The 27,913-nt window shown below is 54.1% G+C and overlaps 2 protein-coding genes across 3 annotated transcripts in view; both read right to left on the reverse strand.

The window, feature by feature from the left end:
- Positions 1-2,432, reverse strand: part of PCSK9 (proprotein convertase subtilisin/kexin type 9) — an 18,463-nt gene extending 16,031 nt beyond the window's left edge. Inside the window, 1 exon segment of the mRNA XM_006200581.4 lies at positions 2,229-2,432. Within this exon segment, the coding sequence (XP_006200643.2) occupies positions 2,229-2,432 (204 nt within the window).
- A 13,873-nt stretch (positions 2,433-16,305) lies between these two features.
- Positions 16,306-25,589, reverse strand: BSND (barttin CLCNK type accessory subunit beta). Of its 2 annotated transcripts, none has more exons than XM_072975780.1 (4): positions 25,413-25,589; positions 20,002-20,094; positions 17,717-17,994; positions 16,306-16,831 (listed from the first exon to the last, which is right to left on the reverse strand). In XM_072975780.1, exons 1-4 carry the CDS (start codon positions 25,587-25,589, stop codon positions 16,417-16,419), a joined length of 963 nt encoding a protein of 320 aa, XP_072831881.1. In that variant the 3' UTR covers positions 16,306-16,416. The 2 variants fall into 2 exon arrangements, with proteins under 2 accessions (XP_072831881.1, XP_072831883.1); XM_072975782.1 differs by having other exon boundaries at positions 17,717-17,986; positions 20,000-20,094.
- Positions 25,590-27,913: the final 2,324 nt, after the last annotated feature.

The following is a 27,913-nucleotide window of genomic DNA, read 5'->3' on the forward strand; positions in this document are numbered from 1 at the left end:
ACAAAATAAATTACAAAAAGCCTTTTGGTTTGGGGAGCAGTTTTACATTTCAGAAGGTGGATAAGGGACTGTGGACATGTGCTTCCCATTCTCCATCTCTGGCTTTCCCAGGTCTGCACTTTTGTTCATGCTACCCCCTCCCCCTAGAATTAAATTCCCCTGTTCCCTTCATTTGTTAGACTCCTATTTATGTTTCAAGGCCCATCTAAAATGCCCTCCACTAAATGAAACTCTAATGAATTGGGAGAGCACTCTGTGCAGTGGAAGGAGACTTTTCCTGGAAGACTAGTTCTAATGCATTGGGAGGGTGGACCCCCTCTCTCTGGGGTTCTCATGAATAAAATAAAAGGACTGGTCTAAATCATTATCTGCCTGCCAAAAAAATGTTCATTCTAAATTCAATCCCCACAAAATATCCATTGAATCAATGAACTTCTGGAGGTTCTGTTTCAAACTTCCACCAGGGAAGAAATACCCTCAGTGTCTTTTTTAATTAATTAATTTATTTTGGGGAAGTAATTAGGTTTATTTATGTGTTTACTAATTTTGATGGAGGTACGGGGCATTGAACCCAAGACCTCATGTGTGCTAAGCATGTGCTCTACCACTGAGCCACCCTTCTCCCCTCTCAAGCATTTGGTTCAGGTGGTTGTCCTGTCACTGCTTACCTCTCAAGATGGAGTACTCACTACTCCTAGAATAGTTACTTGGGGACAGTGGTGACTTGAAACACCCTTTCTCATCCTTGTCACAACCCAGCAACATCCTTCTAGAAGGTGAAAGGCTCAGGGAACAAGAAAGAGGGTGATTTGAGCTAAGTAAATGTCACTCTTTTTTGAGACCCAGACCGAAGAAGAGAGGTCTCTCCCCACTGCCACTTGACACCAGGCACAGGTAACACTAAGGGCCTGACATCCCTCCCCACCCCAGCACACTTAGGCAGAGGGGCTGGGGCAGAAGTGCAGGCCCGGTGTCTGTTAGCCTAGAACTTTCCCTCTGCTCCAGGAGCTGCAGTTTGGAGTAAAGAGGGTGTCACCAGGAGGTCACACGGCAGCCAGGGAAATAACTACAGTGTTCTCTGCACTGGCTCACATCCTGGTGAGGTCATGCATGTGAGCAATTGAGCCCTTTCCCCTTCATTCCTCCATCTGCCCAGCACTAAAATGTCACAACGGACCCTAGGGAAGGACTGTCACCTCCCTTTTAAAGATAAGGAAATGGAGGCTCAGAGGTTAAGTGACGAGCCAAGCATCACACAGCTAGTGGGTGATGGAGCCAGGATTCAACCCCAGGGCTGACTCCAAGCCCTGTAGTGGGACCTCAGTCGAGTCCTGGGAAGGTTATAATTGGAGGGACCAGCGGTCCCCCTGGGCAGAAGCTCCCATAACCCTAGAGCCAGGTGCTGGCATCGATCTTCAGGAAACTCTCCCTGCCCACCCCTGCCCATACCCGCAGGACCCGCGCTTGGGCTGAAGGGCTCAGCCTCCTTGTCCCAGCTACCAGGTGTGCCCACCTCCCGCTCATGAGCATCCACAAAGCCCTTCCTTGCCTGAGGACCCCAAGGACCATAAAGGGCCTTGAGAATAACTCCGCCCCTTCGCCTTTAGTTCTGTTCTTTCCTTCAGCTGAGAAGGATGCAATACTAGTTTTGTGGCCTGTAGAAATTGCCTCCAGTCCCATCATTCGCCTTCCCTCCCACTCCACCCCTGCCATGGCAGTGCTGTCTTTCCCCAAGATCCCCATGACCACCCCTACTCTCACTCCCCACCCCGCACACTCCCCACAATACAACTACACTGCCCAGATTGCCCCATCCACTTCAGGATGCATAATAATAGCAAGTCTGTTTCCTCTGTGCCTGGGGGGGGGGGGAGGCGTTCTAAGCGGGGTCCAGACATTGGCACCTTTCCCCACCAGAGCCTCGGTGGTGCAGCATGTCTGGAATATGCGCAGGCTATCCTGGAGGTGCTCTGCTCGCCCTACCTGACGTCTTCCAGTCTCCCACCCCTGTGCGCCTTCCCCAGCACAGCGCACCCCAAAGAACTGCTGTACTCGGTCCCCTGCCGCAGCGCCTGCCGTCCCCAAGATCTGCGCCAAGCCCGTCCTGGGATGAGCAGAAGGCACTGGAGACCTTCTCTCTAGACCCTCCCTTACGGGGGAGAACTGAGGCCGGAAAGGAATCAGCCACCGCTGGAGTCCCTCCGCGGGTTCGCCCCTGGCGCCCGCACCTTGGCGCAGCGATGGAAGCTGGCGGTGGCCACGTGCTGGGTCGTGTCAGTCAGGCCGTCCTCCTCCGACCTGAAGGCTAGCACCATTTCCTCGTAGTCGCCGTCCTCGTCCTCCTGTGCGCCCGAGCCTCCAGGGCCCAAGAGCAGTAGCAGCAGCAGCAGCAGCGGGGGCAACCACGGCCGCCTGGAGCTGTCCGCGCCCATCGCGGGGAGAGGAGAGGTTTGCGCTCGGCGGGGAGACCCGGGGGCAGCGCGCTGGCCAAGGCCGGCCGCCACTGTGCCTCGCTGTGGGGAGCTCTAGGCGCGCACGGGACCTGGGGTCCCAAAAGGGACACCCGCGCGGCCCGGCTTTGGGGCTCTGGGTTGGGGGCTCCGCGCCGTGGCCACGCTTACGGGACCCGAGAGTTCTCACTGCCTGGCTCACCGCCCCCCGACTCGGACCCGAGCTAAGCCTGAGTCCGCCTGCAGCCGAGAGCGCCTCAACGCCGAGGCCGAAACCTGCTGGGGTGTGGGTGCGCGACGCCCGGGGCCCGGGAGATCACGCCACTCGAGCCCCATCGGATGATCCTACCTGATTAAACATTAACTGGCTCCCCCCACCCCCCAGAATTGATGGATCCGAGTTTCAGCCTCTCCCTTCCCACACCACGTCAGATTACCCTCAGAGGGAGGAAAAAAATCCCAAACTCTAACTGGGCTGGAAAGCTGTCCCGGAGTGCCCTGTAGATGCCTTCTCTCCGCCCCTCACCCTGAGCCCTGCGTGCGATGCCAGACACATCCGCAAAGTTCCTGGGCTCTGTCTTGCCACTGGCCAGGCATCTCTCTCGCCTCTCCCGCCCCAAACGACGTTAAACCACCCCATTCAGGTCCTCCTCCTCGCCTCCCACCACCCCTCCCCCCGTGACGCCGACTTCTAGATGCCACACCCCGCACCCAGATCTATTCGCAGGTCCAGGCTTGGCATCATTCTACACGCAGCCTCGACCCCTCTCCAGCCACTGCCTCTCATGTACCTGGCACACCCACCTTACCAACTAGCCAAGTCTTGAAGATCCTGTTGCTTTTGATTTCCAGCCAGCACTAATCATACATTTCAAGGGATTTATTCGACAAATATTTCTGGTTTTAATCTGCAAAGATGTCATATGTGTACATCCAGGAATTCCACTGTAGCACAAGTTCGGTGTTCCAGATGGTTCAGTCTGTGGATTCTTTTTACACACCATGTCCAAGAACGGAACTGGACCAGCGTCTGGCGAAGAGCTGCGGAACCCTTCTGAACCGTCTCCGCATCCTTCCTTCCAGATAATGCCATGCCTCCTAATTCCATGAGAAAACAGAGGCAGTAAAGAGACACCCCCATCATCTCCCACTCCACCTCTACCCAGCTGCTCGCACCTCTGCCCGCTTCTCCACCTCCCCACCTATTGGGATCAAGTGTCTGAGCCCCTGTCCCCACTGTGTGCCAGAAAACAGCCCTTCTCACCCACCAAAGAAATTCTCCCTGTCCCGCGTTGCCAGCCTCCCTTGTCTGTATCATCCCCATCAGCCCATACACCTGCCCCTGTAGTTCCCATCCAGGGAAAAAACCTTTCTTGGCCTCATATTCCCTCCAGCCACAACCCATGTTCCTGCTCCTTTTATAGAAAAATTCCTTAAAGGAGGCATCTGTACTCTCTGGCCATCTTCAGTTCCTCTTCCTGCAGTCTCTCTAGAAGCTTCTTCAATCAGGCCATTCTGCGGCTTAATCAGATCATCGGAGCCCATCACTGGATCTGCTAAATCAGTTTTCCAGCCTCATCTTACTTAACCCATGGGCTGCATTTGACCCGGTTGGTCACTTCCTCCTCTTGGATGCACTCCCTTAGTGATCTCTGTGAGTTGGTGGCTTTGAATATTATTGATATGCTGACAACTTCCAGCCCAGCTCTCCCTGAGCTCAGATCACATGTCCTGCTGCTGCTGTGGTGCCTTGGTCATCTGCTGAATGGTCCAGACAGGGGCAACTAGAACCCTGAGGTTGCCCTGCTAAGCCTCTCCCCCTGGACTTCCCAGCTCCCCAGATGATAACCCCATCCTTCCAGTAGGCCCAGCCAAAACTGGGAATCTCCACTCTTCTCTTCCTCCCACACTCAACATCTAAATTGTCAGCAAATGCAACAGTCTCTACCCTCAAAATACACCCAGAATCCACCTACTCTCACTGCCCCATTGCTACCCCTGGTCCAAGCCACCACCAGTGGCTCACAGTCTCCTGGCTGGTTTCTCTGCTTCTACCCTAGCCCCTACCATCTGTCTTCTAACCAGTCAGAGCAATCATTCAACCAACCAGGGCATTTCACTACTCTGATCAAAACCGCCCTTAGCTCCACCCTCCAAGAGAAAAGCCAGAGACCCCACTGGGTCTGCACCCCAGCCCTGCAGTTACCAGGCTGCCTCCCAGTCCCCTCTGTGCCACTCCCGCCCATCGCTGGGCTCGTGCACCTGTGGTTCCCTCTGTCTGAGGTGCCCTTCCCCCAACCCGTGTCCATGTGGCTGATTCCCTCAGCTCCTCCCGTGTCCCTTCTCACTAAGGTCTTCTCTGACGCCCTATTTAAAGCACAGCTCTCCCTTCCATTACATTTTATCCCCTTCCCTTTTCATTTGTTTCCACAGCAAGGAGCGCCTTGTCAACACTGCATATTCGACTCATTTATGATCTGTTTCACTCTCTGAGAGTGAGGGTTGCTTGGGGACAGGACGGGAGAGCAGGGATTTTGTCTCTTATTTACTGCTGTAACCCAGCATCTAAAACAGCACTCAGCACATAGTAGGTGTTTGGTAATTAATTAAATCAATCATTAAATATACATATCAGGCTCTGGCCTGGTGCTTGGGACCCCAAGGTGATTCAGACTAAGAAGGACTGCGATGACAGTGTCCTTGCCTAGGCCAAGTTCACGGTCCCATGGGGGAGACAGACACAGTATGTGACAGTTGGGTTTGCAGGTAGCCATTTATATTTGTCACTTTGTGATGCCACCCTTACTGGACTTGGCAGGAAATGCATTCAAGCAGACAGCAGCAGCCCCACCTCCCCCTTACACCTCCCACCCACACCTCCTGGGACTCCTCAAGTTGCTGGGCTAGGAGATGCTCAGCTGCTCTGGGAGGCACCCTGGGCTCCACGATGCAGCCAGGTGGACTCAGCCTCACCTCCCAGATTCCCAGGCCATCCTGGAGTTTAGGAAGCAGCTGGAAAGGGTCCAATTTGACAAGTAACTGTGTGGTGTCGACAAAGTGCTCCCCCTCTTTGGCCTCAATGTCATCTTTTAAACAGAGACAATGGTCCCAGCTCAGCATGCCCCACCAGGCTGGGACAAGTGAGACAATGAATGTGAAAATGCTCTGTAGATGGGAGACCGTGGGCAAAGGTGGGCGTTCTAAGTGGCATTAGGATGGGCAGTGGGGCAGTGAGAGTAGGTGGATTCTGGGTGTATTTTGAGGGTAGAGACTGTTGCATTTGCTGACAATTTAGATGTTGAGTGTGGGAGGAAGAGAAGAGTGGAGATTCCCAGTTTTGGCTGGGCCTACTGGAAGGATGGGGTTATCATCTGGGGAGCTGGGAAGTCCAGGGGGAGAGGCTTAGCAGGGCAACCTCAGGGTTCTAGTTGCCCCTGTCTGGACCATTCAGCAGATGACCAAGGCACCACAGCAGCAGCAGGACATGTGATCTGAGCTCAGGGAGAGCTGGGCTGGAAGTTGTCAGCATATCAATAATATTCAAAGCCACCAACTCACAGAGATCACTAAGGGAGTGCATCCAAGAGGAGGAAGTGACCAACCGGGTCAAATGCAGCCCATGGGTTAAGTAAGATGAGGCTGGAAAACTGATTTAGCAGATCCAGTGATGGGCTCCGATGATCTGATTAAGCCGCAGAATGGCCTGATTGAAGAAGCTTCTAGAGAGACTGCAGGAAGAGGAACTGAAGATGGCCAGAGAGTACAGATGCCTCCTTTAAGGAATTTTTCTATAAAAGGAGCAGGAACATGGGTTGTGGCTGGAGGGAATATGAGGCCAAGAAAGGTTTTTTCCCTGGATGGGAACTACAGGGGCAGGTGTATGGGCTGATGGGGATGATACAGACAAGGGAGGCTGGCAACGCGGGACAGGGAGAATTTCTTTGGTGGGTGAGAAGGGCTGTTTTCTGGCACACAGTGGGGACAGGGGCTCAGACACTTGATCCCAATAGGTGGGGAGGTGGAGAAGCGGGCAGAGGTGCGAGCAGCTGGGTAGAGGTGGAGTGGGAGATGATGGGGGTGTCTCTTTACTGCCTCTGTTTTCTCATGGAATTAGGAGGCATGGCATTATCTGGAAGGAAGCACGCCGAGAAGGTTCAGAAGGGTGAGGAGAAAACAGAAGGGATGATGTAGTTCAAGGCAGCGTCCCTTGGCACATGGAGGGTGTGGGCTCGCGAGGTAGGTCACTCCGTACCACCCCCGACCCATGCTTGTTTCCATATCTGTAAAATGCAAGTAGTTATAGAACCTGTCTCACAGAATTCTGTGATTATTACTAAATTGATATTCATAACTTAGAATATTACCTGCAAAGTAGAACTGTTGTATTTTTAATTAAAACAAAAACTAAAATAAATTAGAGAAAGTGATGGCTCAGAACACATGTGGGTTTGTAGAACAGCCTCAAGGGCCCACTGGAGGTCTATGGTTGGTAACCGAGTGAAACCCGAAAGCGTGTCTGTTTCCCTCTTGCTGGGTTCAGCAGCCTGGGTGCGGGAGCTGAGTTGGTGGACGGTTGGGTTTAAGCAGGGCTGGGTTTTTGCCCTGTGAGTACGATAAATAGTGGGGCAAGGGTGTGAGCAGATATCAAACTGGACTGGGAAGCCTCAGCTGTGATGAGGTGAGACACGAGAGAGGGTGAGTGAGAGCCACTGGTGAGATGTGTGTGCATCAACAGGTGGCCGGGGTCAGTGAAGAAAGTGGGAGCTGGGAGTGGGCTGGAAAAGGGAACATGGTGGTCAGAAGGTGGGATGTTTGGAGTTGAGATTCTGGGGGAGATATAACTGCAGGTAGAGACAAGGTCCAGAGTATAACAGTGGGAGTGGGTGGCTGAGAGAAAGTGGAGGTGAGGCCTCTGGAGGTGGGGGAAGGGAGAGCCCCGGGCATGTTGGAATCGCCCCCGCAGGAGAATGTGACCTTGAGCCCAGTCTTCAGTAATAAAGGGCGTAATCTCATGACGGAGCTTCAAAGGGCCAGGTGTTTAGAGGACAGAACCGTGAGATGGAAGAGGCAGTGAGGAGCAAGGAGGCCCTACCCGCCCCCCCCCCCCCAGGCTCTAGGTAAAGGAGAGGAAATCAGGAAGCAATGTCTTGGTGTCAGGGGGATTTTTGACAAAGCAGGAGGAGGAAGGAGTGTCTGACAGGTGTTTGAGGACAAGGCAGTTGCTGGTGATGGGCCAGGATTTTGAGGGCACTGTGAAGGGTTTCAAGAAAGGAGGAAGGAACTAGGGAGGGACTTGGCCCAGGGAAAGAGGGGTCTCCCAAAAGTTTCTGGCCCCTGGTGAGCAGTAGCTGTGCCCAGCTAGGCCAGCAGGGGGCATCCGGCACCTGGCTTGAGAGCCCATAGCCTAACTGCCAGGGCAGGCAGAGCCCGGGAATTGCTGGTGGCCTGCCCCAGCCCCTAAGATGAAGCAGGCCCTGCCCTGCCATTGGAGCCCACAGCGAGGCAAGTAAGAGCTCAGCCTTCTATGCTGAGAGGCAGGAGGAGACAAGTCACACAAGGGAGAGAGAGGTTAGTTTTCGTAGGAGCCAGTTGATGGACCCCGGATCCAGGCAGGCTTCCTGGAGGAGACAGCTCAGGATCTGTGGTCCGGTTGTAATGGGGTGACATGTCTGCGAGCAATGCATGGCCCAGCTGGAGACTGCTAGTTTTTAACATCTCTTAAAGCCAGGGAAAGTTATAGCCCTTTTCCTGTGGGTGGAGGAGTCCTGGGAGGTTCTGGTCAAACGAGGGTCATGACTAGAGCTCCAACCTCAATAATGTTTTCATGCTCCCATAGGGCCCCCTCAGGAGCTACTCCAGGCTCACATGCTCCATTAGCCTTTCCTGCCCCTCCCCCTCTTCCCACCACTTCATGGAGAAAATGGAAGCCAGTGACAGCCACCTCCTCCACCACCTCTCCATCAGGCACCACCTCTCTCCCTGCAGGCCTAAAAGGAGGAAATGTCCTTTAAATGTCCTTTAAATGTCAAGGGGCCCGACCTTTCCCCCAGCCTCCTTCCAGGAACTGCGCCCTGGCATTCTGTCTCCATCTTGCTCACACCAAGTCTTGCTGTCCCCCATGCCAGCCTCCAAGCATGCTCAGATCTCTCCCTCCCTGGAAATAAATGAATGAATAAACAAAACAGAACAAGGCCCCTCTGCCACTTCACATGTGCTGGGCACTGTTCTAGACGCCGGGTTACAAGGGAACAAGATAGACAAGACTCCGGCCCTCATGTTGCCCTCACTGTCACAGAGGAAAATCTAAGAAGCCACTAAGTCAAATGTGCAGGCTGTGCGGTGGTGACACAAGCCATGGAGAAAAGTGAAAAGGGATAGGGGAGGGGAGAGCTGCCCTTTTAAATGGGGGGGGGGTCCGAGAGGGTCAGCTCCAACAGTGGCCCAGGGACCAGCATCAGAGCTGTGGGGTGGGGTCGGGGAACAAGTCTGTGAGAAGTGCAGATTCCTTAGACTGGCCTGGAAGCTCTAGGCACCTGCCCAGAAATCTGCATTTCCTGAGCTCCCCAGGAGATTCTGAGGCAGCCCAAAGTGTGGGGGCCATACATTTACTCCTTGAAAATGTAGCATGGCTTAGAGTGGTCCAGGGGGAGGGTATAGCTCAGTGGTAGAGCTCATGTTTAGCATGCACGAGGTCCTGGGTTCAATCCCCAGTACCTCTGTTAATAAATAAAAATTGATAAACCTAATTCCCCCTCAAAAAAAGAAAACAAAGAAGAGTGGTCCAGATTGCCCAGCTCCACTCTGCAGCCACCAGTTGGGTCTATGCCTCTGTGCATGCTGTTCCCTTCTGGAATGCCTTTCCCAGCATTCTTCACCTGATAACTCGTACACATCCTTCAAGACCCACCTCAGAGTTGCTTCCTCCAGGCAGTATTCCCAGGACAGACCTAGGCAGCAGACGGGGCAGGACCTGGGGCTGGGATCCAAGGCACCATTCTAAACCCAGCTCTGCCACTAAACCCATGGAGTGACCCTGGGCAAGCCACTGCCCCCCTCCAAGCCCCAGCTGATTCATCAGTGAAATGGCAACAGTAATTCCAAACTCCCCAGGGAGGTGTGAGGCCAAATGAGATGACAGATCTGAAAATGCTTTACGTTCTCATAGCACAGACAGAGGGGAGCGCTTCATCACATTGGGCGTGCATGGAGGGAGAGGGCGGACAGGGGCTGGAAATGGTGGGATGGCAGACCCCACTCCACACCATCACCCAACTGTATCTTGGACTGGCAGTTTGGATCCAAAGGGCCCAAGGGCATGCACCCAATTTGCATCAAGTGCCCTGAGATCTGGGATGAAAGGAAAGAATCCGCAGCAGCCCTAGGAACCAGGGCAGGTGGCAGGAGGAATGTGCCGTTGGCAGCTTCCTGGCCACTAGCCCTCACCCCCAGGCCAAAATATTTTCATCACCTCTTGGTCTGGGTGTTAATGATGCAGGGAAGGCAGCCATCTGAGCCTGGGAGGAGGGCCTGAAGCCCTGAAACGCAGCCCAGCAATAACCGTCTTACCCCCTTCCCAGGCCTCACATTGGCCACGTGAGGCAGCCAAGCTGGGCTGCTGGCCCATTACGGGGTGAGGAAACTGAGGCCAGCGAAGATCCTACAGGGAATAAGGCGTGGGGTCTGAATTACTCCCCCAACCAGGCAGGGAAGATCAAAGTGTTCCCTGGGAAGAGGTGGGGCAGCACTGACAGGCACCCTGCTATTTCGCTGGGGAAAATCGAGGCTCAGTCAGATGGATTGAGCATCCTAACAGAGGGTGAACTTGGCAGAAGGAAGGAGGAGGCAGGAAAGGAAGAGAGGTAGGAAAACTGGTGTCACTGAGGACGTCAGGATGCTCCAGACTGGTCTACCCCATTCTAAAGGGCAAGGTGGGGTGTCAGAGCTGGTACCCAGAATCCTCATCAGAGTGAACATTGGTATAAACCATCCTGATGGTCTAGGCTCCTCCTATCCCAGAAAAATAACCCCGCTGCCCTTAAGTGGTCCTTGTCCAGTTCCTCAGACTCTTCCCTGACGGTGCTACCTCCCAGGTGAAGATCAGACAGGCCAGCACGTGTGCATGGCCAAGGAAGGCACCGCCGGGCACACAGAAGAATGCTGGCTGCTGTCCTGACAGCCGGGTCCCCAGCCAGTTCAGCGGTGACCCTGGGGACGCTTGCTGAGTGGAGGCTCAGCACCGTCCCTTGCTGTGGTCTCACTTTCATGCTCTGCTGGTGTTTTCCCTTCTTCCCTCTGCTTTCCCTCAGGGTCACCTTCACAGGGATAATCCCAGGTTTGTTGTGGGAGGAGACAGTGCTGTAAACATGTTTATAGCCAATACAGGTGCTGCCCAACGGTCAGCCCCACCTACAGACCCCGCAGCTGCCCCATCCTCGCGGGGCCCAGGCCCCAGCACACCTGTCCTCCCAGTCATCTGGTCACCGGCCATCTGGTCATTGGCTGAGAACCTGCTTGGCAGGGCAGTCAGCGAGCGGAGAAGGTCTGGGGGCCCAATCTCAGGGTGAGGATGACTGTCCTGGGGAGCTGAGGGACATGCCTGGGCCAGGAACACAGGGTCTGGCCTTGAAGCACTGAGGGAGAGGTGGGGCCTTCTGCACTGTGGCTGGGGGATTGGGCAGGAGTGAGGGAGGACAGGAGGGCCACCAAGGGGACGTCCCAGCCCCTCACAGCCACACTGGGGACCTTGAGAGGTTCACCACTCCTCAAAGAGCCTCAGGTTTTCACGTTTCTCTGGGACCATGACGTCTACCATCTACTGAGGGCTCACCAGGCACCTCCTGAGCACTTGAGAGGCATGGTCTCATCCAGTCTTCATAAGCTATTAGGTATATATTATAAACCTCATTTTATTGATAAAAAAAATTAAGGACCAGAGAAGGTAAGACTCTTGGTCAAAGTAACACAGCCTGCCAAGGGGAAGTCCAGTCTCAAACCCAGAGCTGGTTACACCAAAGCCAGAGCCCCTCATCCCTGTGCTATGTGGTCTGTGCAAGTGGATCCCGAGCCTTCAGGGCACCCACAGGGTTCAGTTCAATTCAGTTTCAGTTCCATCCTGTTCTACCAGCACTACTGCCACTTGCTTTCACTAAGTCCCAGGGACAGAAACATGAGTGGGCAGAAGCCCCTTTCCTTGAAGGACATCCCAGTCTGGGTGAGGAGCCTGAAACGCACACAGCTACTCACGTAAGGAATGCTGGGACCTGAGCGGTGCACATCCTTTGGGAAGGATGCAGAGGAGAGGTGGGGATGGGGATGGGTTCTGCCCCAGGAGGGAGAGCAGGGCCAGTTCAGGCTCCAGGGAACAGGTGGAATTTGAGCCTTGAGGGATGGTAGAGAAGGGAAGGAGGAGCATTAGGCAGATGGCGTGGAGAGTAGGTTTCCAGTGCCGTAGGAAGTGGGGGACAAATTGGCTGAAAAAGGCCTCAAACATCAGGCTGAGGAATCTGGCCTCATCCTGTGGGCAGTAGGGAGGCATGGAAGGTGTAGGAGCAGGGGTGTGTCTACCCTGAGCGCCAGCAAAGGGAAAGACACAGGTGGATGTTCAGCGCATCCTTGCTGCCTCAATTTATTGAGGTGCGTAATTCTCGCATCCTCACCAGGGTCAGAATGACCTGCGACTACTAGACGATTCCTGCCTGGAGCGGAAGGCCCTACAGCTACACCTCCTCTCCACCATTTAGTCCTTTTCTGGGAGGATGGGCAAACTACTCAACCTCTCAGAGCCTCCGTTTCCTCCTCTGTAACATGGGGTCGCACACCAACCTTGCAGGTTTTGACAGTAAAATGAGATCAGGTGAGCACAGCACAGGGGGTGATTACAAGTTTGGTTACATGTGCGGACCGGCAGCACTGCAGAATGAGCACGGGCTCGAGGCCCCACGCCAGAATCCCATCCCCGGACCCTGGAATGCGCACCTCTCAGGGCTGGCGCGAGGGGTGGGTTCAGGGAGTTGATATCTGCAGATGCTCAGTAATTTTGCTCCTTGTCTGGCTAGGTGCAAGCAGTCCTGCTCCTCCTGTTCCTCCTCTTTGCTCCTGGGATGCTGCCACTCAGCACATTGCTCCCCTGCCCGTCCCTTAGGAAGGATTTTAGACTTGCCTTAGCTCCCTGTCCCTTGCTGTCAGCTCCCCTGCCCCTCCGTGCCTGGCACATGGTAGATGTTCTGTACCCTTTGCAGAAAGCTCTCACGTGCATCTTCTCCCCAGTGAATCCACTCACCTACTGTGCCATTTATAAGCGGGACAGAGTTAATCCCCACTGTGCAGATGAGGGACCAGGACCCCGAGTGGGAAGGAAGCATACTGACACTGTTCAATCATCTACAATATGTCCGAGGCATCATACCCATTAGTTCTTCATGACATCCTGAGAGGCAGGTATCCTCCCCACTGCATAAATGTGGCTGTGGAGGCTCAGAGAGGGACAGTGCCTTGTCTAAGTTTACATAGCAAGGAACTGGAAGAGGCTGAGTACAAACCCAAGTTTTCCTGACTCCAGGGTCTGGGATTTAGAGTGGATATTTGCAATGTGGAGTCAACAGGTCTGTCCCCCAGGGCTGTTGCAAGGACCAGTGGGGTACTCTGTGAGGGTACCTGGCACTATGTTTAAGGACCAGGAGTAGAAGTGGAATCTTGTTCATCTAATCATATAGAGAACAAGGACAGAAGTTCAGGGAGGGTCGCCACATGCCAAGGTCACAGCAAGCAATCACAGAGCTGGCGCTCACTGCCCCCAGGATCACTCTTTCCCAGTAAAGGGCAGGGGCCATCCCTCCCCAGAGAGTGGAAACTTCCAAAAGCCCCTCTGGCCTGATGGGAGGGTAGACAGAGCAGGCATTTCCGCCATGGTACACCATTCTGCAGCCTGGGGCGGAGAGCTGGAGTCCCAGGGTTTGCCAAGGCCGTTCCACCAGGCCCTTTCAGCACGGCATCCATACCCTGGGGACCTGTCCCAGTTAATCAGCCAACAAGACGCCATGTCAGAGGTCAAGGGAACAGAGCACAATGGTGGTGGTAAATCTCAGAGCTCGGGATGGTCAGAGCTAAACAGAAGAGCCTCTTGCTCCTCTGTGCTTCAAACTTTTAGAAAGCGGCAGACTCTTCAGATGAAATCCACAGCACATTCTGCTCCCACCCCAACCTCCCCACAGTCACCAGCAGCCTCCAGAGGAGCAGCCTGATGGCCGGGAGCTAGCCCGGCCCTCACAGCTGGGCCCTGGTGTTCTTCTGATGGAGGTGAACAGTTTCATAGGATGTCAGCTTCAGACAAGGCACCCTGTGACTGTGGTGGGTCAAGACCAATCCAGGCAACTCGATTGCCATGGCTGAGCAAATATGACCATTGTCCTAATGACATCAGTGACCAAACAACCCTCTCCTGGCTGGAGCATGACTGCTGCTGCTTTGCCAATTGCATCCTTAGCTTGGTCTCCTATATAAGATTGATTAAGATGCGCCATCATGGAATTAGCCCTGCTTCTCAACAGCATCTAATTTGCAGCTGAGCCCCGCTCCCACAGACCCTCCCCCAATCACATTATACAAGCCTAAATCCCATAATAGTCCTTTCTCCGCCCTCTTACAGAGACGCCAATCCCATAGGGTTTCTCCCTCACTGCGGTGAGTAACAAACCCAACTATTCACTACAGGTGAGCTCCTGGTGGTCCTCACGGGCAGGGCACCAGCAGATGGATTCCATCAGATCCCACCCCTGCCCCCACCTAACCCTGTGAGAGGCAAAGACCAGAATCCACCACCTCCCTCTATGGGAGAGGAGGCTGAGGTACGTGCCCAAGGTCACAGAGCAGAGTGAACATGTCATTTGTCATCCAAATGGAACACTTTCGAGGGTAAAAGGAGACACTACTAACTAGGTGGGGACAGTGGCGTAAACCAGGACTGTCCTGGACAGGCTATGCGTGTGGTCTCGCAACCAAGCAGAAAGATTGTGGAGGAGCCGGATGGGAGCCAAAGCCTGGCCTGGCCAACACTGTCCCTGCCCCAGCCGCCAGGGCCCTCCCTGGGACAGGGCTAGCGTCTCTTTGGGCTGGTGGGCCAGGCAGCTAGGGGCTCCTGGCTTTCTGCTGAGGTCTGAGGGTGCCCTTCAGGGTGACTCGGGGTGAGGACCCCTCCTGAGGCTCCATCCACACAGCTGTCCCACACGGTCACACAGCTGTGCTCATGCGCACGTTCCAGAGAGTGCCCACAGTGAAGCCTCATTTATCCTGCCCGGAGGGGGACGGCTGGTTTTACATGAAAGAATTTGCAGGTGAGTGAAGGTGACTGCTGTGAACATTGAAAACGTTTTATTTGCGCCTTTCCCACTGGTGCTCATTCTGATGCAGGTCACCCCTCCCATGTGCGAGGGAGCAGAGCCCAGGACCAAGCTGCACCTCACCCTGTCCATGACTCCACGACTCAGGCCTGGAGCAGGAACACCTGCTACAGCAGAGGCTTTCCTACGGGAGGTAGCAATAACCCAGAAAGAAGGGGGAGGGGGTGCCAGGGGCTTGCCCTTCCCTCGGCTGCAACTCCAACCCCGACCCAGAGGCCCAGCCCAGGTGAAGGTCAGCCCTTGCAGAAGGCCCAGGGCGCAAGCTCTGAGCGTGGGGACCTGGGGTGAGGCAGTGCTACCGTGCCTGTGCTGGGGCCCAGAGGGGCTGTGCAGAGATCAGCCTGAGAAAAGCGTCCCTCTGTGATGCTGCCGTATGGTGATGCCTTCAGGGGCTGCTCAGGCAGCCAGAGCTATGAGTCCCTGTGCTCGATGGCCCCAGACAGTTGTGTAGGGGCCACTCCACTGCCTCTGGTGTGTCAGCTTTTAACTCCTCTGCTCCCTCCTAGGCTTCTGCTCTGCACTCTGTGCCTAACTTACGAGACACTAGGCTTAGTGGATTGTGAGCCCTTTGAGGGCAAGAACTGTCATGAGTTCACATTTCTTTCCCCTAAAGATCCCGGCTTAGTGTCTGGCGCACAGTAGATGCTCAGTAAATGCCACTGAACCAAATTAGGTGTCAGGAGTTTGAGAGTCAGGGGAGCGGGTATTCCCTGCAAAAGGCTCCTGGGTTCTGGTCACTTCTGTACACCCTCAGTGGCCACTGACCCAGCACGGGAGATACAGGGGTTAGTAAAGCAAAGGAGCAGGCCTTGAGCAGGCCACCACGCTCCACAATAAACGTGTAGGACCAGACCCACAGGTGGCACACAGGAGCCAGGACCAGAGGCGGTGACATCAGGAAAAGCTTTCAGAGGAGGGACGTCTATGCAGGGGTTTGAAGGATGAGCCTGAATTTGCCAGGCAGACAGGGGACCAAGGGCATCCTGGCGGAGGAGACAGTTTGGCAAGGGCAGGGCAGCAGGGTGAGAGTTGGGTGGGGCTGACCAGGGAGAAAGTTGGGAGGTCAGCAATGGTCAGTCATAGAAGGTTTGGGATCCCAGAGCAGCAGGAGCCACAGGAAGGATGCGGGCCAGAGATGCTAGCTGAGTGAAGACGGATCATGCCATCCACTGGGTGGACTAAAAGACTCTCCAGGAACGGGAACCCTGAGAGGCCTTCACAGAGAGTCAGGGACCCAGGGGGTAGCACCAAGGAGGGTTCCTGTTCAGAGGCCAGCTTTGGAGAAAGGCAGAAAAGGCTCTTGAGGGCCCTGGCTGCTGCAGATCTTTTCAATGAATCCTATTTTACCTTCAAAGCTTTACCAAAAAAAAAAAAAAATCCGAACAGCAATGGCCCATTGATATAACCATCCCCTCCCTGTGCATTTCTGTGCAGTTCTCAAAATGCTCTCAGGTCCGCTGTCTCCTATGAACCTCCATCTAAACCAATTTTGCAGATAGGGAAATCAAGGCCCCGTGAGATCACACGGGGTTAGCAGTGGTGCCAGGCTAGCACCCAGGGAGCATTCCATCTCAGCCCTGGGTGTCGAGCTCAAAGCCCAGTTCCTTGTCTGGGAGGGGATCCCCAGGGCTGTCCGGAAGCCCATAGTACAAGTCTTCCTCTTCCTGCTCCCACTTCTCGGCACCTCTGTTCAAAGACTCCTCCTCCTGCTTCTTTGTCCTTGGAGACCACTGCCGGGAGCTGGGCACGGCTGCCTGCTGCTGCTGCTTCTCCGGCGGCACGTCCTCCGATGTGGGGGCATCAATCAGGGCAAAGTCATGGAAGTGGTCCAGCCGGCGTCTGCAGGTCCCGGGCTCCGGGGGCGGGGGCTGAGGCTCTGTCTCCTCTGGTGGAGCCAGGATGGGGCTGCTGCCCTCACTGGAACCCACATCCAGGTCATCTTGGAAGGAAGCAAGAGGTGCAGGGCCCTGGGGACAGGTCGGGGGGCTGCAGAGGCAAAGGTGGAAAGGGCGAGGGAAGCCCTGAGTCAGACCGCCTAGGTCTAAATCCCATCGCTGCAAGGCCCAGGGTAAATGAGTTCACCTGTCTGGGCCTCACTTTCCTCCCCTGTAAAATGGGGGAAATAAAAATATTCACTCCCATGGTTATCGCTGAGGTTCGGAGCAGACAATGAGTGCAAAACACATTGTGCAATGCCTGGCACACGGTAGGTGCTCAAGAAATGGGCCATTACTATGTTGCTATCCAAACCAGGTCACTCCTCTGCCTCTCCAATCACTAAGGGGTCTCTTCTGGGCCCACAACCCCTGTCACACTGAGTGTCACCTTCTGTTCCCTGGTTTGTCTCCCCTGCTGGATGTGGAAGCTCCTGCAGGGTGGGGGACCATGAAGGCCTGGCAGGGAGTAGGTGCCCACTACAGTAATGTTGGTGGATGAGTGACCACATGGATGAATGAGGAACCAGTCTATGAACATCTGGGGACAGGGTGGGGTGGGGAGCCACCTGCCCAAGGTCACAGAGCACGTAAGCAGCAGAGCCTGGACTAGGGCTCTGGTCCTCTGGCTCCCCATCCTCTGGCTTCCCATCCTGGCTCATCCTGGCTCCTCATGGTGAGCATTCAGAGAACTCTGAAGTGGGAGTGAGCATTCCCACGGGTGGAAACTGAGGCTCAGGAAGGTAAAAAACTTTCAAAGGTTACCCTGGAGAGGAGCTGGGATTTGAACCCAGGCGTCCGCTACACCTGCTGCTTCTCTGGGTGTCCCAAACGTCTTATCCAAATTCCACCCCCTCCCCGACCCTGCAGTGGCCCACAGCCCTCCTCCTTCACCCCAGCCCTGGGCAGCAGCCCCACTGCTGCTCAGAACACTTGCCTGGGCCTGTCTTGACTCAGGTTTCCTTCTGCCCCGTCCTGGTCCGAGCCCCTGTGGATGACCACAGCGGCTTCCAACCAGGCCTGAGGGTCGTGAGGGCCGCCTTCTCTTCCATCACTGGCTCCCAGCTGTGACTGTCCCTGCTCAGGGGCCAGTAGCGGGCGGGGGTCCTCACTGTAGCCCATGACCTTCATCTGGATGTGGCTGAAGTCGGGCAGGCTCTGGTCATAGGCGGCTTCTTCCCACAGCCTGACATAAGGGGGCTGGGGGCTGGGGGAATGGTGCACAGCAGACAGCGGGAGAGAGAACAGGCAGGTGGGCAAAGATTCGCTCAACAGACAGCAGTGTTGTCCCCTGGCCCAGCTGCTCCGGGCATCCCGCTGGGGGTCGTTACTGTACCCAGTTCACAGATGAGGAGGCTGAGACCCAGTAAGGTAAGGTAAGTGGCAAAGTCAGACCCTCAGTCCCATGTTCCTTTCACCCAAAATCTCCAAAGTTAGCCCCAGGGGTGTGGCTGCAAAATGAAGACCAGTTCACATTGACTGCGAGTTTGCTGGTCCAGACGCGGGCCTGAGGCTTTATGCTTATTATCCCATTTTTTCTGAACAACCTTGAAGCAGAACGGTTGTTCCCACTTTTTAGCAGTGACAGCCCAGCTACTGAGTGCTTCTTGCTGGCCAGGCTGTGTCAGTGAGCTCCTCTAACCCTCACCGTAGCTCTGGGGGACAACTGAGGCACAGACACTTGAGCTGGCTTGCCCAAGTGACTCAGACCTAGGCGGTGGTGCTGGTGCTCCAAGTGCCACTTTCTCTACCGCTCTCTATGGTCCAGAGCTGGGGAGTGACAGGGAGGAGCACAGACTCGGGGCAGCCTGAGCCCCAGCCCTGGTGCAGCAGCTCGTCCCGTGTGACCAGTCCTGAGGCTGATCCCACACCCAGCCATCCATAGTCTATCTGCCTCATTCCCCTGGGACATCTGGTCACCTGTGTACCAGAAACAGAAAATACCATCACCACCTCCTTCCCCAAGCAAAGCAGAGTCCCAGAGCCCCGGCCACGGACCCTGAACCTGCAGCCTGGCCCTCTGAGCACAGAGTCACAGCTTCCAGGGCCAGAGTGCTCTCTGCCGGTCCTGGGCAGACAGTGCTTGGCACCTTTAGGGACCAAGGCAGGTCTGGTCTGGTGTTGACTGACTCTCCGTGAGGTTTGGGGCTTGTGATTGCACATCTTGAACCTCAGTTTCTGCATCTGTATAAAGGGCCCGACATGCCCCACTTCTCAGGATTTCTATGAGAACTGAAGGAAGTGGTAGGTGCAAAATGCCTGACTTGGTCTCTGGTGCTTTGGAAGCACTTCCTACCAATGATGACAAGCTTACTTGTCACCAGAGGGCCTACTGTGCTCTGGGTTCTGTTCTGAGCACTTGGCTTATACAGTCAGCCATCTGTATTGCGAGTTCTGCATTTTCAGATTCAACCAACCATGGATTAAAAATATATTTTTTTAAAGTTCCAGAAAGTTCAAAAAGCAAAACTTGAATTTACTCTACACTGGCAACTATTTACATAGCATTTACATTGTATTTATAACTACTGACATAGCATTTATGTTGTATTAGGTATTAGAAGTAATCTAGAGATGATTTAAAGTATATAGGAGGATATGCATAAATTATAAGCAAATATTATACCATTTTATATCAGGGACTTGAGCATCTGTGGATTTAGGTATCGGAGGGGAGTTCTGGAATCATCCCCCACAGGTACCAAGGGATGACTGTATTATCTCACTGAAGCCTAGGAGGAAAGATCTATCAGTATCTCTGTTTCACAGATGGGGCAAAGAGAGGCAGGTCGCTTTCCCAAAGTCACCCAGCCCCAAAGTGGCAGAGCCCCAGGTCTGTGCCTTGGCCATCATCACGCCTCTTGTTTTTTGCTATAGAGTAGTAGTCATGGCTGTTTGGGACTTAGGGTCACACCTATCTTTGATTTCTGGCCTGCTGCTAATTCACTGTAAGACAGGACAAAGTCCCTGAGCCTCAGTTTCCTCATCTGTAAAATGGGGACAACAATGCCTAACTCAGGATTGAAAGTTCTAAACAATCTATGATTTCTAATAGTGTGTTCTCACTACATGGGAAGGCAAAGCCAGAGACTGGAGCAAGGGGGTGAGATACCACCCCCCTCCCACCCCCTCTCACTCTCCTCTGCAGGGAGAGAGCGGCCTGAGGGGCTCACTGCCCTCCTCTCCGCTCCATGCCCTTGCTGGAGGGCCCGGCACTCACCTCTTCTTCTCAGCGGCGAGCCTGTTCTCCAGCAGGCCCAGCGCCTTCGGGGACAGGATGTCATGGAAGTCAGAGTCGGCAGGTATGAAGGTGATCTGCAGGACAAAGCGGAGAAGGCATCTCTGCAGATGCCCACACACACGCTCCCCCACAGCATGGGCCTAACCTCTCCACATACCCTGGGAGAGAGGCCTAGCCAGGGAGGCCCCCGACCCCGTTCGACAGGAGGGGACCGGCTCAGGGCCCAGCACCAGTGGGTGGCTGGATCTCTGGGCTTCAGCTCTCACCAGGCTCTCTCTTCACCCAACAAATTCTTACTGAGCGTCTGCTGTGTGCCAGGCACACTTCCAGGCACTAGGGGGCAGCAGTGAGTAAATGAGACAAACACCCCTGGGGGGGGGCGGGAGATCATATCTTATCATTTCTTGAGGTCCTCCTCCAGTGCCCAGCAGGTGCCTGACATGGAGTAGACACTTTATCCATATCTGGTGAACAAGTGGGAAGCAGGTCATGTCGTGTTTCTTCACACAGAGGTTGCAACAGGGAACAGAGAAGTGGGTGGCTAAGGCTATGCCCACCACCAGTCCTGATCCCTGAACTTTCAGGGATCAAGAGGTCTCTGCAAGTGCAGTACCATGGGTGGGCACCAGGAGGCAGAGGGGAGGCAGGTCATAAAGGATGCAGTGGATGGGGCAGAAGGAGCCCTGCCTTTGTGGTCTCCGAGATTGGGTGAGAGTCCCTCCTTGGGAAGGTCACCTGTGCTCCTCTGTAGAGTGGGGCTCGCCTTGAAGAGATATTTGCAGCACTGGTCACAGTAGCCAAAAGGTGGAAGCACCCCCAAGTACCCATCAATGGATGAGGAGATAAACAAAATGTGGTATACACACACAAAGGAACATTATTCATCCTTAAAAAAAAAATGAAGTTCTGACACATGCTACAGCATGGATGAACCTTAAGGAAATAAGCCAGTCACAAAAAGATAAATTCCACAGGATTCCTCTTATATGAAGTACCTGGAATAGCCCAATTCATAGAGACAGAGATGGTGGTTGCCGCAGACTGGAGGGAGAGGGGATGAGGAGTTATTGTTTAATGGGTATAGAGTTTCCATTTTATAAGATGAAAAGTGTTCTGGAAATTGGCAGCACAACAATGCAAGTGTAATTAATGCTACTGAACTATGCACTTAAAAATGGTTAAGATGGGAAATTTTATGTTATGTGTATTTTACAATTAAAAAAATAGGGCTAGTCATGCTTGATTCTGGCATTGCTATGAGGATTCCATGAGATAGTCTGTAAGGAGTCTCCAGCATGGTGCCTGGCACATAGTAGCTGCTCAGTAAACAGTAGTTTGATGTTACTGAAGATGAAGTTATCTGACTTCTCTGAGTCTTATTCTCCTCAATTGAAAATTTGTTCAACAAATACTTGAAAAGACCCTACTGTATTATAACATGTTAATAAATAGCAGTTCCTTTTCCCCTTTCCCACAAGGTGAAGTGAGTAAAAGACACTTGCCTGCCAGAGAAAAGGGGAGGAGCTTCCCCTAAAAGTCTGGAAACAAGGCAGGGAGGGGTCTGGGTATCTTCCACACCTGCTAAGTATGCTCTGTACTTGCCAGCTGGCTCTTTATTTCCTAGAAGATGCCCCTTCCTCTGCCTCATTACCTCATGGCCCAGTCGTCGTCCTCCTCCTCCTCATCATAGTCATCACCACCACCATCACCATCTCCATCACCTCCATCACCATCACCACCATCACCACCATCTCCATCAACATCATCACCATCACCTCCATCACCATCACCACCACCATCATCTCCATCAACATCATCACTATCACCATCACCTTCATCACCATCAGCATCAACACTATCACCATCATCATCACTATACAGCATCGTTATCAGTGTCACTGTGTAAAGCCTGGTGGAGAAGAAAACGCCTGAACATCTTAGAGCACAAGTACGTTTAAGAGAAAGGGGACAGGTAGAGCTGAAGCTGGGGAGGGGCAATCAGATCATGAAGACCCCAGAACATCAGTCTAAGAAGTTCAGACTTTACCCAGAAGCAATGGGAGTTAACAGCAGGAGAGTGACAGCCAGATTTGTGTCGAGGCAAAGATGTGAGCAGTCCCCAAATGGAGGGAACAGAAGGATGGAAGGAGGCTCACAGAGAACAAATCCATCATTAGGGGCCTGGTCCTGGGTTCCAGCAGAGCAGGCAGGAGTGGGGAGTGGTGGACCTGTAGGCAGAGGCAGAGGCAGAAGCCAGACAGGGAGAGGCTCTGCCTTCCTAGACAATGTTTCCCCTTCTCCCAGCCTCCTGCCCCATCTCCGCTAATGAGCACCGCATCCCTGACTGTCCCACCTACCAGATTTGTCTGGCTTCTTCCTCCTCTCTTAAGCCCGAGGCTCAGCTGACCACCAAATCTGACTGAGTCTACTTCAGAAATTCATTTGCATATTTGTTTCCATTAATACATGTATGTATATGCATGACTGGGACATTGTGCTGTCCACCAGAGATTGACATATTGTAATTGACTGTACTTCAATAAAAAGTAAATAAATAAAATGATCTAAAAAAAAAAGAAATTCAGTAAAATATGCCAGATGGCAGTGCCTGTGCCACCCCAGCCACAGCAAGTACTGCACATTTGATGACCCGGAAATGTCTTCTCAGCTCCTACAGCCTTGGGGTCAAATTCTGCCTTAGTCTAGGAGACCATCATTTCTCACCTGGAGCAGAGAAGGAGCCTCCCCACTGGCCTGGTCGCTCTTGAACTTCCCCCTCCCTTACGTCAGCCTGATCACTTTCTTGAACTGCAAAGCTGCTCATGTCCCTCTCTTGTCCCACCAACTAAAAGAAAACGTCCAGATTCCCCAGCATGGCATCCCAGGCCCCAGGCCCCGAGCCCCACTCCCTCCCCACCTCACCTTCCTCCCCACACCCTCCAGCAGCTGGGCTGACCCTCTGGTCTTGCTCTTTCACCTCATGCCTTCGATCATGCTATTCCTTCTGCCTGGAATGCTTTCCCCCATCTTTTCTGCATGGTGAACTTCTACTTAACCTACAAATCCCAGCTCATCATCTCTGTGAAGCCCACTCCCTCCCCATCAGGCAGAAAACTGTCTCCTCCGCGAGACCCCCAGCCCCCCAAAGACAGGGACAGCTTAATTCAGGCTGGTATTGGCTACTCCTTACCTCCATACCTTAATTGGCTAATTCTATTCCTTTATATTTCTTTCAATCCAGAAAATTCCCATTTGTCAGGCACTGAGGCAGGGGAGGACCCGGAGGGGAGCTCGGGCACCAGCACTTGCTGGGGGCTCCGCCGAGACAATGTGGAGGATGGGGAGCCCTCGCCTGGCATACCTCCCTGGCTGACGACACACCTTCCTCCCCTAACTTAGTGTGCGGGCCCTAACAGCCTGCGTCCCAGAAATACACACCCGCATCAGCGCACACACCCCTGCACACACACACAGACCCGCCCAAAGCCATGAATATAGGTCCTGAGAGCAGTGCCTCTGAATCGGCTCCAGGCCAGGCGTGATGCCAGGTCCCCTACATACAAGACCCCACTGGTTCCTCCCATTCAACTGTGCAGGCCTCAGGGTGGTGGGGACTCCCTCCACCAAGGTCACAGGAGTGGGGCACAGGAGGAGGGATTTAAATCTGGGCCTGGTAGACACTGAAACATATGCCGTTTCTACCCTGCCATGTGGCCTCCATGGTGCACGAACACGTGAATCCATCAACAGTTACTCATTAATACCCAGCAATAGTCCCTCTCCCCTCCCTCTCCCTCGTCCCCACTGCCACCCGCTCACTCTGCTCACTACCCCAGCCACCTCTGTAAAGGGGGCGAGGGCAGGAGGGACTTCCCCTCCACAGCTCCCACTGGCTGTCACCCTGCTGTCTCCCAGGGTCCAGCCTCCTCACTGGGAGGAGGATGGCGATGGAAGTGGTGGTGATGTGGGTGGCTCGGGCCTCAAGGTCCTCTTCTCATGGTGACCTCTGCTCAGGGCATTGCACAGGCAGAGGCCAGTTGACTGTAAACTGCTCGGTAAATGACTGCAAACCAGCCCAGACCGCCCTGGCGCCGAATGCACATGCTGACTGCCCAGGGCTGCCCATGCAGGGAGCAGGGCTGGGGACAGCTGGACCTGGGCCCCTGGAGCCCCCTCCCTCCTCCCCGAGCCCCCAGCACAGCCTCCCGGGCGGGAGGTGAGGAGGGAGCCACAGGTGGTGGGGGTTGCCTGGGGCCTGGGTCCCTAGATGTCAGGACCAGCAGGGCCCTTAGGATGCACCCCCTTTCCCACCCCCTCTTTCTCACCCACACATTGTACACATGAGGAAACTGAGGCCCAGAGAGGGAAGGGGCTTGACAAAAGTCTCCCAGGCAGTTACAGGCAGAGCCCAAGTTAGAATCCATGCTTCTTTCCTTGTTTCCTTGGGTCTGTCTGACCAGCTGTGTGACCTTGGAAAAGTCACTCAACCTCTCTGGGCACTGAAGGATTACAACTCCTGACATGCCCATTCCACAGCGTTGTTGGGAAGATTAATAACAGTAAGGGTGGCAGCCCTTCACCTAAATATAGCACTCTACAGTTTACATTTCTACATCCCATCTCTCCTCTGTTCTTCAGTATAACTCCGGAGGCTGGGAGAAATAGGAGCTCTGGGCCTCATCTTGCAGATGAAAGAAACAGGCTCAGAAAGACAAAGGGCACACAGAGAGTTTGGAACAGAGCTGGAACTAGAACTCGGGACTCCCAAACGAGTTCTGTTCTCATCACGGAGTCACTCAAAAGGCTAGGAGCCCATTAATACTCTGCCAGTCCATGCCATCAAGGTGACAGCTGACCCACCCAGAACTCCCAGCTGCCCTGGGACACAGGGAAAGCCTTCCGAGGTGGAGGATTATGCTTTAGATGACATATATCTGAGCTCTGATCCCAACTCGGACACTTCAGAACTGTGGGACCTCACTTTCCTGGGCCTCGGGCTTCTCCACTATAAAACAGAACCTCAGAGGTACCAAAAAGCTCAAGATGAGGACTGAACCGCACCAGGGATGCAGGTGTGCCTGGCAGGTGGCAAGAACCTATGAACTCTGATTTCAGGCACCTGAACTGTGTGTTGGGTTTCACTGTGCCTAGTTCAGGGCTCCAGGTCCAGGGGGCTTCTGATCAATCTTTATGATAAGGGATGGATGGATGATGGATGGATGGATGGGTGGGTGGGTGGATGGATGCCCAGGAGAGTGGAGATAAGAAAAGGTGTAACGAAGGAGGATGGAAAGATGATCGAAGGATGGGGGACTGATGCCTGGAATAGAGGCACAGCTCCAGGCCCTCCTGGGCTCTGGCCCTCAACCCGCCTGTCCCCATAGCCACCTACCTTGGGGTAGCACTGGCACATGTTCCAGATGACGCCCCCAATCACCATGATGCTGCCCATGGCGTAGAAGGTGCCGTAGACCTGGGGCCGGTCATGGCTCATGAGGAACGTGCCAAGGGCCAGCAGGAAGAGCCCCAGCACGATGAAGCCGATGCGGAAGGTCTTCTCATCAGCCATGGCTGCGGCACCACCACAGAGGGGCACTAGGTGAACCAGCCAGACACCGACACACACTCACTCACACTGCAGGAATGACGCTCCAGGATCACTGCAAATCGGGGCCTGAGGCGAGAGGGAGGAGACGGAGGGCAGGCTCCCTTCAGGTCCAGCTGCGACCCCTGGGCACCCGCTCACCAGGCTGAAGGAGCTATGCCTGGATGGCCGCGTGCCCCCACCTTCACTCCCTCTCACCTTCTCTCTGGGAGCTTCTGAGAGTCTGAGTGAGGGAAAATTGAGGGAGGGAGGGAGGGAGGGAGGGGGAGGTTCCAGGGGCTGGGCCCCAGCCAAGGCTTTGACATCACCTCATTTGCCTGTGTGGGGCCGAGCTGAGTGGACAGGCGGCCCCACACCTTCCAGCCAGGGGAAGCAAGGTACAGGGCTGCAGCCCAAAGACATCAGGATGCCGCTGGAGGGTTCCAGGATCCTTCGGGCTGGCATTTGATAATCCTGAAGTTTAGATTCTTCGAGGTCATGTGTCCATCTGGGGTTCAGGAAGAACAGCTCCTATTGACTGGATGGTGGCTGCACATATGCAGTTCTAAGTATGTGACAGGTTTTAACTCATTTAAGGAAACCCAGGAAGTAGGTACTATCCCGACTTTACCAATGAAGACACAGACAAGTAAGTTGCCCAAGGTCACACAGCTAGAAATGGCAGAGCAGCTGGGATTTGAACCCAGAAGCTGTCCATGGGTCTACAGTATCGCCACTTGGTGATATTGCCTAACTGTAGCACAAGGGTTTAAAGTGTGGGCTCTGGTGGCCAGACAGCCTGGGCTTGGGTTCTGGCTCCTGTACTATGGGGCAGTGTGATCTTGACCAAGTTACCTCTCTGTGCCTCAGTTTTCCTCTTCTGTACGATGGGAACAATACCAGCAACTCAGAGAACCAGGGCCTCCCCAGGCCTGGCCTCCCTGGGTCTCTCTCCCTTCTCATACTCTGTGTCCCACCCAGGCCTGCTGGCCACAAGATGGCTGTGAAACTCTGGTGCGGTTATGTCGCTGTAGGGTGTGAGTGGTTGTCAGCAATTTCCTTGCCTCCTAACCCAGGAAAATGCCTTAATCCTAAGGATGACACTTTAAAGATGGAATTTCAGTCCTAGGGACAGGCTGATAGGAAAAACCAGATTCCCTTACAGGATTATAGGAAAACGAGGGTCAACAGTATGTCTAAAAGAAAACGTTAACTTGTCATTTGTACAGGGTTGAATTGCTGCTGTGGATTAAAAGGCTTCGTTTCACATCCTGACTCTGTAGGTTTGGGGATTTTCCTGTTCGTCATCGTCACCCTCTCCCTCCTCCCCAACACAAGCTGTGCTGGTTCCCAACACCACACCTGTGCTCACACCCTCTGCCTGGTGTTGCTGCACACAGTGCTTTGGGGTTTTGTCATGAAGCACTTCTCCTTCACCAGCCCTCTGGTGAAGACCCAGCACTTAACAGTTTGCAGAGGAGGTCTCCCGTAACAGCCCAGGGGATCTTCCCACTAGGAGGCTGCTGAGGGGTCAGAAAAGGGCTCAGAGGCCCTGCGTGGCATCCAGGTCGGCTTCCCTGGTGAACGTGGGTTGGTGGCTCTGCTTTGCTCTTGACTTTTGTCATTGGTGGACTGAAGGTGGAATCAGGCCACCTCCCAGGGGTTGTGAGGGAAGTGACATGATGGAGGGGAGAATGCTTTGTAATCTGTAATTATTAACAGGGCAAGACCCTCGAGGGAACCACTATTATCATCTTATACAGGCTCAGAGAAGGGAAGAGAAGAGTGCTCCTTCCAGAAAAGGAGACCAGGGCCCAGAGGGGCCTCAGCCTGCCCTTTCCAGAGCCCCCGCTGGCCCGCGGCGGGAATAGATCTCCATCAGGAGCCCCTCGCGCCCCTCGTGGCCATCGTAGCACGCGCGATGCTTTCACACAATGTCGGTCTTGCCTCAGCCCTGCAGCCCAGGGAGGGGTGCAGGGGAGGGGTTATCCTGCCTAATTCACAGGCGAGGAAACTGAGCCCGAGGAGTGGCAAGGACTGACCAAGGTCTCCCCAAACTGAGCTGGGGGCTGACGCAGCCCCAGGCAGCCCCAGGCAGCCCCAGCCCCATTGTAGATGGATCTGGTCCTTAGCCCTTCTTCAGAGGCTTCTCTGTCTCCCCACCATTCCTTTCCTCTCCTTTCCCCCATTTCTTTCCTTAAGAAGGGGAATGGAGGAGGAGGGGAGTGACGAGTAAGAAGCTCTGGGACAAGTAGGTGTCGGTAAAATGGGTCTACTCTAACCTCTTCCACAGAGCCGCGGTGAGGACT

Source organism: Vicugna pacos, chromosome 13 (genome assembly GCF_048564905.1).
Source record: "Vicugna pacos chromosome 13, VicPac4, whole genome shotgun sequence".
Classification (NCBI taxonomy): Eukaryota; Metazoa; Chordata; class Mammalia; order Artiodactyla; family Camelidae; genus Vicugna; species Vicugna pacos.